Below are 16,277 nucleotides of genomic sequence, written 5' to 3'. Positions count from 1 at the left end.
CCCACGGGCGGGGCGGGCGGGGCGGGGCGCGGGGCGGCGGGCGGCGCGGTGCGCGGGGCGGTGCGCGGGCGGGCGGGGGGGCGCGGGGGGCGGCGCCGGCGCTCGGCGCTGACAGCCACATGCCGCCCTGCCTGAAAAGGCTGCGAGGCGCCGGCGGGGAGGGAGAGGAGGCGCAGACGGCGCCCCAGCCCGCACCACAGCCGCCGCGCCCCGGGGGATGCCGAGGCGCCGGCCCCGCGGGTCGCCCTAAGGGAGAGGCGCTCCGCCGGCACCGCCCGCCCCGCAGCCCCGGTGCGGGGAACGCCGCCGCCCCTCACTGAGCCCCGCCGGAGCTGGTCGCGAGTGGGGCGCCCACACGGGGCGCGGCGCGCCCGGGGTAGGGAGGCGAAGCCCGGCCCCGCAGCCTCGGGTCTTGCGTTGTGGGTTTCGGGTTTTTTTATAATTTGTTCCGGAGGATGGATACGTTTCTTCTCGCCTGGGGATTTCTAGGGCTGTGCTTGCCCGGCTCCGGAGGCACAGCGGAGACAGGTAAGGCGCCCTCAGGAACAGGGGATGTCCCCGTCCGCCCAACTTTCGGGTTCCCGGGCGCGGTCCCGGTCTCACTCATAGATGCTTTGCGTGGGAATAAATTTAGGGAATGCATGAGCGATCGGCCGCGCCACGCAGCTTTCGCAGCACGGGTTTTGGAGGGGCTCATGCGTGTGTCGGGGCGGGGATGGCGCACCCCCGGCAAGGAGCGCAGCGCTTGCAGCCGCGCGGCTCCCAGCGCCCGGCGTGGAGGGGCGAGGGGATGGAGCCGCACTGGAAAGTTGCGTGCTGGTTTTTTGGGAAGCTGCGGGGAAGGGAGGGCAAGCGGTAGGGGCCTGCCACATGTCGAACACCCGCATCCGAATGTCCGCGGCCCCGCGCCGGTTGCAACCTCGGGAAACTTTAGGTGAGAAATTAAAATAGTCTGGCGGGAGCAGGCAGCCGGGGCCGTGCAGAGCTGGGAGCGGACGAAGCGCTGCGGTGGCGGCGGCAGCCTCAGGAAAGGCTGCCCGCGGTACGTGCGGGACCTGTACGCACTTCGCAAACGCTGGGCTGTCCCGGGACAAGGCGGGTTCATGTATCGGGACGCGAGTGTCTTTTTCTGCTCCTCGCTGACGGGCTAGGCTGGACTGTCAGGAGGTGGCGGGATGAAACCCGTCTTTGCGGTGCTTCGGCGTGGAGACAGGAGTGGGGCAGGCTGACGCTGGGCCCTAGGCTCCCCGGCCACTGGGTTTGAATCTCGCTAGTGGGGTCAACAGGGTCCCTATCTGGAATAGTCTCTGAAGGAAAAGGATCTCCCGTCCAGAGCTCTCTCGGGGTTCCTTCTGTGCTCAGAAGCTGCCTGGCAGAACGGTAGTGCCAAGCCGGCAGCTGCTGCGCTGTGGCTTTGCCTTCCCGTTAGTCGGGGCCTCGGGACATGGCTCAGGGCCCTGAGCTGCGGTCTGACCCGGGCAGCGTTAGATGATGGCAGAGTGCATTCTCCGTTCTCCTGCCCCGGAGCGGTGTGGCCATCCAGCTTCCCCTTGAAAAGGGGAAGTGAGAGAGTCTCTGATCCCTGAGAAAATCCCTGTCTTTTGCAGCGCGAAGCACAGACACTGCCGGTAAACATTCAGCTGCTGGTTGGCATCACCTCCTTCCTTATGGGTTATAAAGGAAAGGAAAAAAAATATCCCATCTTTTGTTCAAGCAGGAAAGCGAATAGGCACTTGATGGGATGAGAAAGGGCAGTGTCCTGGGAGGCCCTTGCTGAGTGCAACAGTCTTTTCAGATGAACCCCGTTGCAGAAGCAGTGTCTGATCCCCTGGAGCAGGTTTTGTGCTGTGGCAGATCGGGCTGTACCCTGAGGCTGGCTCCTGAGGGTGCACTGGCCAGTCTGCTTGTGATCCCTGTGGCCGCTGAGCCCGAGTGTGTGCCTGTGTCCATGTGCTCACCTCCTTCTATCTGGAGTGAGCTCGGCATCAGGACTGTTAGCTAGGAGGAGGTTTGAGCAAACCGTGTCTCTCAGGCCATTCAGGCGCTGTAAGCGGTGTTTATTTGAATGCGGGGTTTTCCCGGCTGAGCAGAGCATCACATGGTGTTTGAACCAGCAAGGAAGTTGTCTCTCTGTGGCCGACACCAGCGGTGGTTTGCCGAGATGATGATGTGTGGCTGCAAGTCCGGTCAAATGACTTTATTGCCAGCACAGTGAGCAAAGGTACGGGGTAATGGGATGCAAACCTCGATCAGGCTACACTCAGCTTCAGTAAATTAGCCAGCCTAGTAAGGGAAACATGCCAGAGGTAGATGGATTTATGTTTCAGTCTGGTATATCTGAAAGCCTTCCCCCATTATGGAAGTCCCTCTTTAGGTTCCCTAAGGGAGGTTAGTAGAGAGGGGAGACGTTTTTAATAGACAATAATATGATAATCCACATGGAAAAAAACCCTCATGCAATATTTCTACAGTAAGAGATAAACAGTGCAGCTGCCAATTTGTATGTAGCCAAGCGAACCCTGAGATAACCATGGAGGAGAGTGGGTGGGAGACCCGTGAAGATAAATCTGAAGGTTGGATGGCTGTGTGTTTTTCATCTTCCCGTAAAAAGCAATGAAGTAAGAAAGTAACAGATTTGAGTGACCCAAGTACTGAGCCGTTCAGATGATGTTTATGCAGCTCTGAGCAAAGCTCACTCTGAAGCCTTCAAAATAGTTTACTTAAAAGCTATTATTTTTAGTAGTGACTTAGAAGATGTAGCAAGGTGGGGAGAGGGACCAAAACAAATTGCTGCCAAGCAAGCGCACGGCCACACATACAAACATGCACACACACACCCACACAACACTGAGTGTAGTGCCTTATGCCTGTGTGCTGTTAACTCGGCTCATACTGGAAACAAAAGCTTTTTTAGACTAGGAATCAGATTCTTGTCGGAGCATCACTGAAAACCACTGATACAAGCTCGGTGGGGGGCTCTGATCCCGGTTGGGATGCTGCATTTTGTTTTCCTAGTTTTACTGCTACAGAAAATCATGATGTGTGGTGTCTGGAGTGACAGGTATGCATATTGGTCCCAGAAGGCTCTATGGAGGTGCTTCCCATATCCCTGCCTTGCTCTTTCTGCCCCCCTGTCCCCATCCTCCTTCCCAGTATCTTCTCTGTGTTTGGTACTTTGTGTGTGGCTTTAGAAGATTAAAAAGAGAGAGCCCCCACTTTGCTGGGCTGGAGAAGGCAGCACTTCCCGTCCTGGCAGGCGGGTGGTTGGTTTACTAGCAGAAACCTCCAGTGCTGCCAGGCACCAGGACATGGTGGCCTTGTACTGCAGATAGCTTGAGAGGAGAAAGCATCCTTCATGGGGTTTAGGAAGCTGTCAGGTTCAGATAAGGCTGGGATCCTATCCTGTGGGACCCCCAGTTGTATTAATAAGGAAAAATTAATTTTTAAGCACTGGGATTGCTGCCAAATTATATGACCTCTGACAGACCAGCTGTGCTAGGAAAATAAATTGTCTACATCTGAGACCCGTGATCCTATCTGAAATCAAAATAGAAAAAAGTTGTCATTTAGCCACAGTGGTGGGGGCAGATTGCAGCAACCTGAGAGCAAACTGGAAGCTGTTAAACTTGTTCTCCATTGTGTAGTGAAGTCACCACCACCGTGCCCCCATGGAGCCTTGGGAATACGGTTGTCTAATCCGGGAAGTGCGGAGAACTGATGTGCCTGCACACACCCAAACTGGGGCCGATGGTGTCAGCACAGGGGTGGGGGCAGAAGTGGGGTGTGAACGTTTCCAGCTCCATCCTCACTCTGTAACAGCCCTTTGACACATTTCTAATTATAATACACACACACACAGACAAAGAGGTAGCTGGGCTATTTTCGAAATCCCTGTCTACACCCTGGTGGAAACCGCAATACTAGCAACAACATAAATCAGGGCTGTTGCTAACAGTGTTGCACACGGCTTAGCGCTACAGTAGCATGGGTTTAATCACATTCAGAATCAAAGGGTCAGCCTGCTCCCTGCCTGAGCCAAAGCGCAAGCTCAGAAGGCCGGATCCTGAGCCAGGCTTGATGCCTGTGCAGTGAAAAGACACAAACTCAGACACGGAGGAGAGGTTTGTCAGCACGAGGTCATCAGGCACGGGGCCAAACACTCAAAATCCCAACTTGGATGTGTAACCCTTTCTATGTGCAAGTGGTGCCCGTGAATCAGGGAGGACAGCTAGAGTAATGCTGGGAGGCTGGGCTCCAGCTACAGCTTTGGTGAGGTGACCTCTTCCCAAGCAGTTTGGGAAAAGGGGTATAAGCAACAGGTTGGCATGCAAAATAGCCTGAAGTATAACTTGCAGGGGTGGATAGCTGTAAGGATTTTCTGTCTGACTGTGTCTTCCCCTGTCTTCATACTTGATGAATCAAAGAAAATGGGTTCCAGAGATAAAGTACTGGGCTCCATGTCTTTGAAACCTACCCTCATTTCTTCCTGTGCACTTGAGACAAAGGCAAGACATCTGCCCAGCTGTTCTGGAGGGTCACCCGGTCGCTGTGAAATGCTGTCTGTGTAAGTCTTGAATGCTTGTCCTTTTCTATGTCCCTTCTAGGAAGATGGTGAAGCCAAAAGGATGCCCTCCTTTTATTCTGCTTATGTTTTATTGAAAGGCTTCTTTGAACCCCCCTTTTTTAAAGGAACGCATGCAGAAAGAGGAAGGAGGAAAACCCCTTCTGTACATAGACACATACACTTATAATCTCCCTGATTCCTCCTCTCTCTTCACAAGCACACAGATCTCTACCTTTCCTCTTACACACAGAGCCACACCAGCCCTGCTGCTGCCACACATGCACACTTCTGCACCCATCCCTTCTCTGTGCCGTCCCTCACAAACCCAGAGGCCCTTGACAACTTTCACCCTCGTGCACACCCCAAGCTCACTGCAGCTTTCCTCCCTTTCTGTTTGACTGCTGAATATGTGCTCAGCAGGTAACAATGTGTTTAAGACGCTCAGCAGAATGTGCAATAACTTTGACAGCGTGCTCAAATCCAGCTGCTGCTGAGCCTCACCACCAGCACCAAAGGCTGAAGCACTGCTGCTCAGCAGCGTGCATGGGGGAACCCATGGCAGGACTCTGTGAGTGTCTCAGGAGGAGCTGCTCCCCTCCTCTCCCATCCATGGGGCTCTTTGCAGCTAAGGCTCTGCATTGTGCTCTGAGGCTCCAGCAGGCCCTCTGGGAGGGAGGGCCAAGCCAGGGGTGTTGTGAGATTGAGAGGCTCTGCCAGCTGCTGTGGGAGTCAGGGGTAAACTGCCACTGCCTGATGGGGAAAAAAGGATTCAGTTTCAGAATGGATTCTGACAGATGAGTTCAAAAGGTGTGAGGAAGCTGGGAGGGTATGGGGGAGATGAGAGATGAGATAAGCTTTTTTTTTTCTTGTTGGAATTTTTGTAATAATAATACTAATTAGTATTTCAGAGGCATTGAACACCTTTCATCAAGCCTGAAGTTCTTCAGAGAGGAATCCTAGGGGAATCTTTTTTCCATGTGTACAACTAGAAATGTCTCTTGTCTCCACGGCCCTTGAACGAATTTGTTATTGACAGCATTAATAGGGGTGGCTCAGCAAATTTTCACCATCATATTTTTTCCTCATGTAGCCTACAGGTAGGGTGGCAGGCTGCCATGCAGGAAGGTTCAAGCTTCTGTTTCTCTGCCTGCAGTACTGGGGAGTTTTACTCAGAAACTGCCTTACCTGCAGCTTGAGGGTCTCCTAAAGCTGCCACCTATTCCTGGGAGATGGCAGTGTGTTTCCATGAGATTTCAAGCCCCTGGGAGCCTAACAGAGAGGCAGGCATGATTTCTCCAAGTTCAAAATGCAGTTATTTGCCTCCCTTGCATGTGTACACACACACACTGGCATGCTCCCCAGGATGATTACTGGAGCAGCCAGGAGTTGTAATTCCAGACCCACAGATTATATTTGCAGGCAATCTGGGAGAATTGTGTGTACACATCTCTATAGGGAGACTATCGCTATTAAGTTGGTTACCCTGTTGGAATTGCATTTGCCTCTGATATAAGATGAAAAATAATAGTTAGTGAAGGTGGATAAACAGGATATAAAATCTCATCAAAGATATAAGAGAGGGGTTGGATAGGATGGACATTTAAAGGTCAGGGTTGTCACTGGCTGAAGTGGTACAGAGCGATGTCAGCCCCTGGAAGGCAGCTATCCAGAACCCCAGGGGTAGAAATCAGCTGAACTCCAGTGACTTCAAAGCAAATTACCTGCATGCAGGATTTGGCCCTCTCATTTTCCATGGTGAAGCTTGAGTAGGTCTCTATTTCAAGGTTTCTATTTAATTCTTTTGTGGATTAACATGGGGGAAAGAAGTGCGATTATCAGAAGTCTCCAAATCTTCTCTCTCTTCCTCCCTCCAACATTCCCTTCTTATTTAAAAATAATTTGAAATTATCTCTTTTTTTTGCAAAGGCTTGGAGCTAAAATCTTCCATTTGCTGAGCTTTCTAGTGTTCCCCTTTCACTGCTGTCCAGTGCTATAAAATGAATATATTGCATCCCTTCCCAGTTGCCTTAGGAAGCAGTCAAATGGCTGCATTCCTCAACTGATGGATTGGTGCGTTCCTTTCTTGCTTAAGCCCAGACAGTGTTTTATGAGCCTGTCTCATGACAGGCTTGAGACACTTTGAATTGAACACAATCCTAGTCCAAATCACAAAAGCAGTCTTTAAATTCTACTTTGCTGTGTCTCTACTTTTAAGTGAAATTTTACTTAAACTGGTAACATTTCTTTTTTTAAATTAAATGTTCTGGGGACTCTCCCTGATTGTGTGAAGTCTGAAGATGTGGATGTGGGTAGTGCTCTGGAATGAAATGTGCATGTAAGAGCCTGGTGTTGTTTGGGTGTGTTTGTCCATTAATTTGTTCAGGAAGCCTTTGAAGTTTTATCTTGCAATCCAAAGCAAACACACTTCTGCTAAAATGATCTATGCTACTGGGGATAAAACATCTAATCTTATTAGCTTCCTCTGCACTTTGTCTCTCTGCTTGGCCAATGGTTAAACTGCATGATTTAAGTCTGAGAGTTCATATGTTGTGTTTCTGCCTCCTGTGAAAGTTGTGCTCTGTGGTTTGGGGTGAGATCCCCTGCCACGTTAGCCGTGCCCAGCCAGGGTCAGAGCTCAGGAAAGGAGGCAGGATGAGCGTTAATGGTAATGAGTCCCTGGCAGAAGAGAGCTGTTTGTCTCCTCCATACCAGGGTTTGGCAAAGTGCTTGGACACACATGGACCTTGAAAAACTCGGAAGAGCTGTGTGATGAACAGAACTGAAACATGGGTTTCCTGCACAAGGGCTCGAGCCAAGTTCAGCAGCTCTAAGAGAAGTTGGTCATGTATGCCAGCACCTGTATTTTGCTGTGCTGTCAGGGGGTTGACAGGGCAAATCTCCTCTGCTCACTGCTGAATCCTGGGACAGTGCTGAATCAGTGCTGAATCCTGGGACATGGAAATCTTCTGCAGTGGTTGAACGAGAGTGTGAAGTTGGGCTGGAGGGCCTCATGCCAAGAAGAGAAATGACAAGGCTAGGCAGTGCATCTGCCTGCTGTGGAACGCCCACATCTCTCTCCCTTCCTTTGCTGTCCTCAAAGGCTGCTCTTTTCAAGCAGCACAGTCAGTGATGCTGCTGCTGCTTGTAAGGCATCCAGAACACCCTAAATTTTGTGTGCAGCCCTGAAAGCTATCCCAATAGTAAACTGACCTCAGCAGGTCAAAACACATGGTAGTGTTGTGCTGGACACTACAAGCTCTGAGAGGCTGTAGTATGTATGTTTGTTGTGAAACGGGCCTCTCTGGTGATGATTATTTTTGTTACAGACAGAGTTGGCTTTAGTTTCTGTGTGGAAGGTCCAACAATAACAGTGAGCCCTGCTCTCCTGGGGTGAGGGAAATCTAGAGGGGTTTAATCTGCAGGAAATTCAAGTAGGAGAATGCTCTGCTCCCGGCCTATGGTTTCAGCATGTGCCTGATGAGCTGCAGAGCTGAAAAACCCCAAGTGTAGGTGAAGGTTCTTGGAGGCTGGCTGTTATTTTTGGGTCCTCTGAGTGATGATTGCGTGTTGTGGCCTGGGAGAGCCAGGAGGAGACTTCATCAGGCTGGGTGTCTCCAGCAGGTCAGGGCACAGAAAGAGGTGTAGTTCCCCTGTTGGGGTGGCCCTGCGTGGAGGAAGTTGCAGGGATAATTTGTGTTATGGTGAGCCTTAATGAAAAGAGGGGTCTGCAGATTTCCCAACCTACCATAGTCTACTCCAACACTGCCAAGGAGTATTGACCTCTCTAACCTCCCTTGAGGAGCCCTGCTGCTCTCCTGTGGCCTTGTTGTTGGCACAGCACTCCACTGGCCCCTCTACTATGTGGACTGGCAGGGGCCCCAGCAGTTTGCTTTGAATGCCTGCATTTTGCTTACTGAGCAACGGGATGTCCCATGCACCTGGAAGACTTGGCTTGTACTTCAGAATTTAATTTTAATTTTATTAAGTGAATTCAGGGCTGGCAAAAGCTGCTGAAGCCCATTAGCTATGGAACACATCTTGCTTCCAACGCGTGCAGACTGAGCAGTAGCCATGCCCCTAACCTTTTCTTTTTTTTCTTTTGCATGCATCAGTTTGTAAGAATCTATTTACATAGAAGCTTGAGCCTCTACTGTATACAAAGCAAGGCCATATTTTATACAGAAAGACAGTGGTTGGCACAACTGCTGAGTCAAGCCCTATGCCCATCAGTGGGCATGGTGACAGATTTTTTTGTTCTCATAGCTGGTACCTGCTCGATACCTGTGACTCAAAAGAGAAAAAGCCCAACAGAACATTTACATATATATTAAAGTAATTTTGCCTCTTCAGATAACTCTAAGAAGCCTTGAGTTCCTGGTATGCTATTGCCCACCATGTGGGCAAGGCAGTGCTATACTGAAGTAGCCCCCTTCATTTCTGCAGACTTCTTGGGTAGGAATGAATGAAAGGACAAAATGTTTCTCTGAGAGACATAGATAAGCTGTCCTGCAGGTCGGCAGGCTTTCACTGCTCCAGGAAGATGGTGACATTTTCCTGCTGAAATCTGAACACCTGAGGGATGTGGCTGGTGCTCGTTGACTTGGGAGGTTCACCTGCTTGCCCTGTTTTGCTGGAGAGGTCTTAGCTGCAGAGAGCTGGGCTCCAGCCCCTCTCACTCAGGCTGTCCTCACTGGCACCAACAGTCTAATTTGGGCACTAAGATGACCTGAAGTTAGGATCAAGACTAGGATTTTCTTTAGCTCAGTCCTACTGAACTGCGATGTTGCAGGGCAAAGGAGAAGTTTCAAGGTCAGAGTAGAACTGTGTTTCCGCTCCTGAGTTCATTAGTTGGGGAAGAGCTGTCATCCCTGTTCACATGACAGTTCCCCTCCAAGGGGTTGAGCTGCAAGGGCTCACAGGGTGCTCACGGTATCTGGCATGAGTAAGGGGCTAGCAGCTTCTGAGTGGTGGGTGATGTTGGTGGTATCAGCCTAGCGGGTAGCATGTGTGTGAAAGCTGGAGAGACGGAAGGGAATCACGAGGTGTGGAAGGATTGACTGTGTTTTCATTGTTTGGAGACTTTGCCCTTTCCAAGAAAAATAATCTGCAGCTTGAATATTTTTCTTTGCTGGAGGGGGTGGACATGTGTGCAAACGAGGTGTGAATTTTTATGAGAAGGTGTGAAAGTGCGTACATGAGCGAAGTGTGAATTACACGGCTATTTGTACATTGATGTCAACAAGTCCATGAATTTCTTCTTTCCACGTGAATGTCTCTTTCTCTCCCTCCCTCCCTCCAAACCCACATAAACACATGTGTGGGCAAATATGCCTTCCTGAGAGAAGATATTTGTACAAGAATGTAGGTTTGTAAATGTTTGTGTGTTGAGCAATCTCTCCTGTGGAACAAAACCAGATGTTTTTTGGTATTCTCAGCTCTTCATGGCAGTGCTGCATTTTTTCCCCTCGTATTTTTCAGGATACTTACAGGATTATTTTAAGAAAAAAGGGAAGGCTGCAGATCTGCCTTTGGGTGTGTGTGAAGAAAGTTATTTTGAAGAATGAATGTGTTAGAGGGCATGAAAAACATGGGGGAAACTGAGTGTTTTTTCACGGCAAAGGAAGCCTCGCTGGCCCATGAAGGGCCCTCCTGTTGCCCGTGTTTTTGCACAGGACACGTGCATTTTCTGCAGGCAGCGTGCAGGCAGCAGGTTGTTTATTCAAAGTGCTTTTTTTCCAGGAAGCATTTTTGCTGAGGGTCCTGCCTGACTCCTGCTGCTTGCCTTGGCGCTGGCAAGAGGGCAGTTTGAGCAGGCTGGGATGTCCCTACCGAGAGCTGGTAGACTTGTGACAGCCTGGCAGGGGACACCCCTGGGACCTGGCAAACCCTGTGGCAGAGGAGCAGAGCCAGACCCACAGCAAGAGGCTGAGGCCACACAATCTACACTGCTTTGCTTCTCCTGGGTGGGCCTGGGGCTTTGCAGTGAGTGCTGCTGTGGAGGGAGAGGAACATCCCTCAGGACCATGGCAGTGGGGAACACTGTGGAACACACCCTTCGCTCATGGAGCTGCTGGGATGTGTGGTTACCCTCCTATATCAAGGGTGATCCTTCTCTGTGCCTTGGCTCCCTTGGGGGTGTGGGTTGTGCTGCAGCCTCCATCTCAGGGTATGCAAATGTGGGTCTTGGGAAAACCCAGTTGCACCCTCCTGCATGTCCAGGGTCCTCTGGGGCTGTGGGGTTAAGCTGACAGTGGGAACATGCCACAAGGGTTTGTACCCCACATTGTACCCCACTGCTTATTGTCAGGGAGGAGAACTTTCCACAATGTGGGACCAGGGCAATCCCATATGCCTGCCAGCCCGCCCTATGGAGGGACTTAGGGCTTTGTTGGGTTTTGCCCATTTTGGTGGGGTTTGTGTATTTTTCCGGGTATGAAGAGGGAATATTATTTTCTGGGGGCAGCTGTTGCAGCTTGTGGGCCTGGGTGCAGATACAAGGGGGTGGCAGGGGAGTGGGGAAAGCAGGACACACAATGGGGGCCCATGGAGAAAGGGACTTTGGGATTTGTAGTGCATTATCAAGTGACCCCGTGATGCAGATTGTCCTCCCAGCACGTTATGCTATAATAAATTTGATTTGCAGCATTCGTGAGATTAAATGTTTTTTTGATTACAAAATCACCCTCTAGGGCCTGTTCTAGCCCAAAGCTGAGAGAGCTTCCTCTGCTTACCACGCAGCCATTGCCAGCCATTTGTGGGCTAGTCCCACAAAACCACCACTGCTGATTATCTGTGTCTGCAGCTCCAGTGCATGGGTTAGCTTGCAAGTCTGCTGAGACGTGTTTGCTGGGGCAGGCAGGTTGGGTGGAAGACACAGCAAAGGGAGAGGGGCTTTCATGGGGTTGCAGGCTGGGGCCAGGAAGGACAGGAACTGTCCTTAGCTCTGCCACACAGTGTGGCTGGGTCTGGGCTCACCAGCATCCCTGACATGCCTCAGTTTCCTTCCCTGGAAACAGCACAGCTTTCTGCCCTCCTGCAGCTGGATTGAATTTGTAGTGTCTAAATTCTGGTGTCTCTTGAGGCAGCTGTGGGAGACTGACACAGAACAGCTTGCAAAGGAGGCAAAAGAAGGGATAAAATGAGGCAGCTACAGATGATCTGATATCAATCTGTCTCTTACTTTATGGCTCTGTAATTGCCTTGGCAAGAGCATTCATTTCTCTTTTCTGGTCTGTGTGAAATGCGGTATGTAAGTGTGGCAGGAGGTGGAGGGGAAAGGAGTGTGTTTGTTCTGCAGAATAATTCTCCTTGGCCAGAGATTAATATCATTATTAGAGTACCAAAAGGACGTCAATGGCCTGGAGAATGGTCTTTATCAGACCACTCCTATCAGTGGCCCCGGGAGGCCTGCTGTGCACACCTGATGCCCAGAACATCTCTCAATGCCTTGTTCTCTTCTGTGTCTCTGCAGCTCAGCCATGTGGGGGCCGCCTGAACTCCAAGGATGCCGGGTACATCACCTCACCAGGGTACCCCAATGACTACCCCTCCCACCAGAACTGTGAATGGGTCATCTACACCCCTGAATCCAACCAGAAGATTATCCTCAACTTCAACCCTCACTTCGAAATTGAAAAACACGACTGCAAGTAAGAGCCTTCCTCTACCTCTCTAGTACATAGTTTCCTCCTCTTCCTGCTTTTGCCTAGTCTTGGGTATGGGTCTTGTACTTCTGCTTGAAATCAAGCATCACTCTGAGCCCCCACAGGGCTGCATCTCTTTGCCTTTCCATAGCAAGGGTTGCCTGTGAGGTTGTAAGATGCTGCTTTGGACACATAGGATGAGCCTACTCTGCAATAAACCTGTAGTTCTTAACTTGGCCTGATACCACCTGAAAGTAAGATCCAACTGGTTAAAAGGTTAAAAGGCCACTGTTTTTTCTGTATTGAAATAGCCTCACTCTTCTTTTAAACCATACTGGGAGAGCAGAGCAATTTCCTGCTGTGTAACTAGGCAGAGGTATGGCAGAGTGCCATCTGGAGACCCAGATTTAGGCCATGTGAGGCTGGAGGCATGGTGGTCTAAGCTGTTTGGGCTGCATCTGACTTCCCATAGTGCTTTTTCTGCTATGTTTGGTAAACTGAGGAGATGAGGTTTTTTTACCTTTTATTCCCTTTTTCTTCTAAGAAAGGACCCAGAAACTAGATGTCTGGGAAAAACAATTAACAACTAGTAAAGAATAATTAAAGGCATCAAAGGGCGCCATAAAAGGCTGAGTTAATAACATGGTCTCAGCAGACATTGAAACCTGTGGGTTTCATCTGGAATCCATAGCCAGCTACAGGGATGCCTGAGTGTGAAGGAGCTTGGGGTCTCCTAAAACAGGCCTGACATAGCAGTCCTGCTCAATACACTGGTCCTGTTGATTAAAAGGGGGTTGCGTATGGAGAGGGAAATTCTGTTTGTAAAAAAGGACAAAGGAACAGGGGAAGCATTTATGGGGCTGCAGAATCAGTCCTGCGGAGAACAAAGAATTCAGCATGGGTTTGATGATGTACTGAAGGTTATGAAGTGCAGAGCTGGATCCTCAGCTATCATAAATCAGCATAGCTCCTCTAACTCTAATGAAGGTGTGCTGATTGATGTCATTGGGGATCTTGTCACCCCCTACAGATAAAGTCTGGGCTAATAAGGCTTTGAACACCATGAACTCTCCCTGAAGTCACTGTGTGTGCAAGGTGTGTAGTGCTTTGCAGGATCAGGCCTGTGTATAAAGAAGGGAGAAGGTACAGAAAGGCTTAAAGTGGGCATAGATGAACACAACAAGGCCTTGCAGTGGAGATGAGAATGATAGATGCTATCAGATTTTATTGCTGCTTGCATAGGCTGAACTGCACAGCCTCCTCATAGCTAATGCAGTTGCCCCAAATTCAGTGATAAAAGCTGTATAGGCCCATATTTGCCGTCTGAAGAGTGTGCCATATGCAACAGGACAGTGTTGCATGCAGGGCAGGGATCAAACTGGGCCAGAGGGACTCCAGCTTCTGCCTCTTCAAGGCTTCAGGCAAGCAAAAACAGGTTGGTCAGAGAGCTGGAAATCCCCATGGGCACCAGGCTTTTCCTCCACCTGTAGGAACGTGCCAGTTTTAGCTCTGATCATCTTGTGCAACTTTTGCCATGCTTTGCTGCCTGTGAGGGATCATTATCTGGTCCCAAGCTGCAGGTGGTGTGTTCAGTAGTGTGCTCAGGACTGCTCAGTTTTGGGGGTGTTGGTTATGCCTTTGCTGCTTTTTGCTTTACTGTGGCAATCTTCTGAGTGGCTGCTGTGTGGTCTCACTATTTCCCTTTTTGCGTGTATGTGCACAAGGAAGCTTTTCTTAAAGGGAAATAGGATTTATCCACTTGCACTTGAGCTTCTGCTGGCCACAGCTGTGAGCTGAGAGCCAAGCTGACTTAGGGTGCCTGCTCTCTCAAGCCAGCTCTGAAGAGGAGTGGGTTTGAAAGAGCTTCATGGACAGTGCTTGATGGGAAGCATAACAGAACAATGAAAACAGTGCATGATAAACATGGCCTGAAAGAAATGGATAGGAGTGAGATTATTTTAAGTGACCAACCAGGAGGATGCAAATATGGACGCTGTGTAAAGCTTGGGCATTAATACATTACATTAATAATAGGTCACCATCTAGTGATAAATCTCATCTGAGTGTCAGAGGGTTTTTTATTAAGAAGCAAGGACCTGATTGCAGCTGCAGGTGTGAACCTTAACAGGAACAAGAGATCAGCATCAAAGACACAGTCTCAGGGCAGAGCCCTCCTTTTGACATCTCATCATTAATATAGAGCACATTCACATCAAGGTGCCAGGCAGATGGACTCCATGGAGGCACTCACTCTCTGGGCAGACAAGGTCCCCTGCTCTGGTGTTGACACCTGGCAGCTATTGGAGCAACAATGGGGCTAGTCTGTGCTTCCAGCTGCCAGAGGTAAACACTATAACCCTTTCCTCTGTTGCCTCTTCTTTCAACATTTCATTTTACCTTATTAGGCTAAAGTTTCTCCCTCATAAAGCATAACATTTACATTCCTAAAACCCATTTGAAAGCCTACAAAAATGTTTCCAAAGTCTTTTTAGTTTTGCTGTGTCCCTTCTGGCCTTCCTTGTATCTGCTGTGGATTTCCCTTTGGGACAGGAGGTACTTCCTCCTGTGTTTTGTGCTGTACCTGACACCCTGGGGATCTCTGAGGAAAGGTCAGTGATTTCCCCTCGGCCAGCAGCTGGCTGGAAGGGGCCTGTGAAAGTGGTGCTGCCTGGATGCCAGAGCAAGAGCTGCCTTCAGAGAACAGCTTTGGCAGCCTGGAGGGTGGAAGCATCAGGCAGGGATGGATGCCCAAGGTGGCAGACAGAGGTGGCTGCTCAGTGCTGCCTGTTACTATTGTTTTCTGAAGGCACACCTGGGCTTTTATTTTTCAGCTGTGTCCAGCTGCATTAAGTAACTGCACTCTATCACCTGCATCATGAAAGGAGTAATTTGATGTAATTGAAGCCCCAGAACATCTCTCTCTGAGTGCTGTGTCTGTGCTCTGAGGAAGTGTCTTGCTTTAGGAGCATGCTAGGTTAAGAAAATTGGCCTCCTCCTGCTGTTGTGGCTGTTGTGCACCAGCAGGGATCCCTGTGGCAGGGAGGGTGGGCATGCTATGACACGGAGTAGGGGCCAGGGCCATTGTTTGTGCTGTCCTGCAGCTGTGGGGCCACAGCAGTAATGCCAGAGCCAAAAGGAAAGTTTGATGCTCTGATAAAAGATCTGCCGAGCTATTCAGAAATGATAATTCTAGTGCCTGGCTGTTTGTTTCCCTCTGTGCTGCGAGTGCAGCTGGAGCTCAGGTACTGCACCCCACATCACTGGTATTGGTTCAATGAACAGGGAAGTGGCATCCAGTGGGAAAGAGCAGGCTGCTGCTGTGGTGAAATGTTTCCGCTTCTGTGTGATATGGGGGTTGCTGGGCACTCTCATGCATGCTGGAGTTTACTTGGGATCCCAGGAGTGACCTGAACCATTTGCAATAGATGGGCAACAGGGACAGCTTTATCAGTCATGTAGCTAAGCTGTCCACTCCTTAATTGCCATTGTGCTGTTCTGTCTGCTCTGCTTGCTTGGAAAATCCAAGTCCAAAACCTCAGCTATGCATGAGTCATTGTGTTTATGACCAACCACCTTTTCTGTTCGTGCCACCCTCCCACTGCTGGTCTTCTCTTTGGAGCACCAAAAGCTCCCGCCTGTGTTTGGCTACTTTCTCTGCCACCCCCAGCCACACTCAGCTGACCCTACCAGAGAGTTGGGCTGGGCCATGCACACGCAGCAGAAGCACGCTCCCTCCAGGCTGCAGTGGACGTGCTCGTGCTTCCTCTGCCAGCACAAGACCTTCCAGCTGAGTCATAACATCTGCTCCAGAGGAACAGTGTTTTAAAAAATCCCGACTGGTAGTCAGACCACGGCCAGTGGATTTTTCTGCGGCCATTTCCAGCACATGCTGCAACTGGGTAGCAGTCGGTGAGATCCCTGCCTGGGAAGGAGTTAGGGGACGGCAGCCGCGGCTCGCAGCCCCCTCTGGTGGCATATGCCAAACGCTGGCTAAAGTTCTGGAGACAGGGGCTGGGACTCCCAAATGGGCTGGAGATGGCAAACTGGAAATTGAACTGCAGTCAGGCTCT

At 50.3% G+C, this 16,277-nt stretch overlaps 1 protein-coding gene across 5 annotated transcripts in view; it reads left to right on the top strand.

The window, feature by feature from the left end:
* Window positions 1-296: 296 nt before the first annotated feature.
* The window catches only part of NRP2 (neuropilin 2), an 88,404-nt gene continuing 72,423 nt past the window's right edge, over window positions 297-16,277 (top strand). For all 5 annotated transcript variants that reach the window (XM_058809405.1, XM_058809404.1, XM_058809403.1 and 2 more), the window contains exons 1-2: window positions 297-528; window positions 12,036-12,213. In XM_058809405.1, coding sequence (XP_058665388.1) covers window positions 456-528; window positions 12,036-12,213 — 251 coding nt within the window. In that variant the 5' untranslated portion in view covers window positions 297-455. The remainder of the gene's footprint in view (window positions 529-12,035; window positions 12,214-16,277) is intronic.

The sequence above is a fragment of the Ammospiza caudacuta genome, chromosome 8 (genome assembly GCF_027887145.1).
Source record: "Ammospiza caudacuta isolate bAmmCau1 chromosome 8, bAmmCau1.pri, whole genome shotgun sequence".
NCBI lineage: Eukaryota > Metazoa > Chordata > Aves > Passeriformes > Passerellidae > Ammospiza > Ammospiza caudacuta.
Note: the sequence above shows the minus strand (reverse complement) of the source record. Positions and strands in the feature narration are given on the sequence as shown.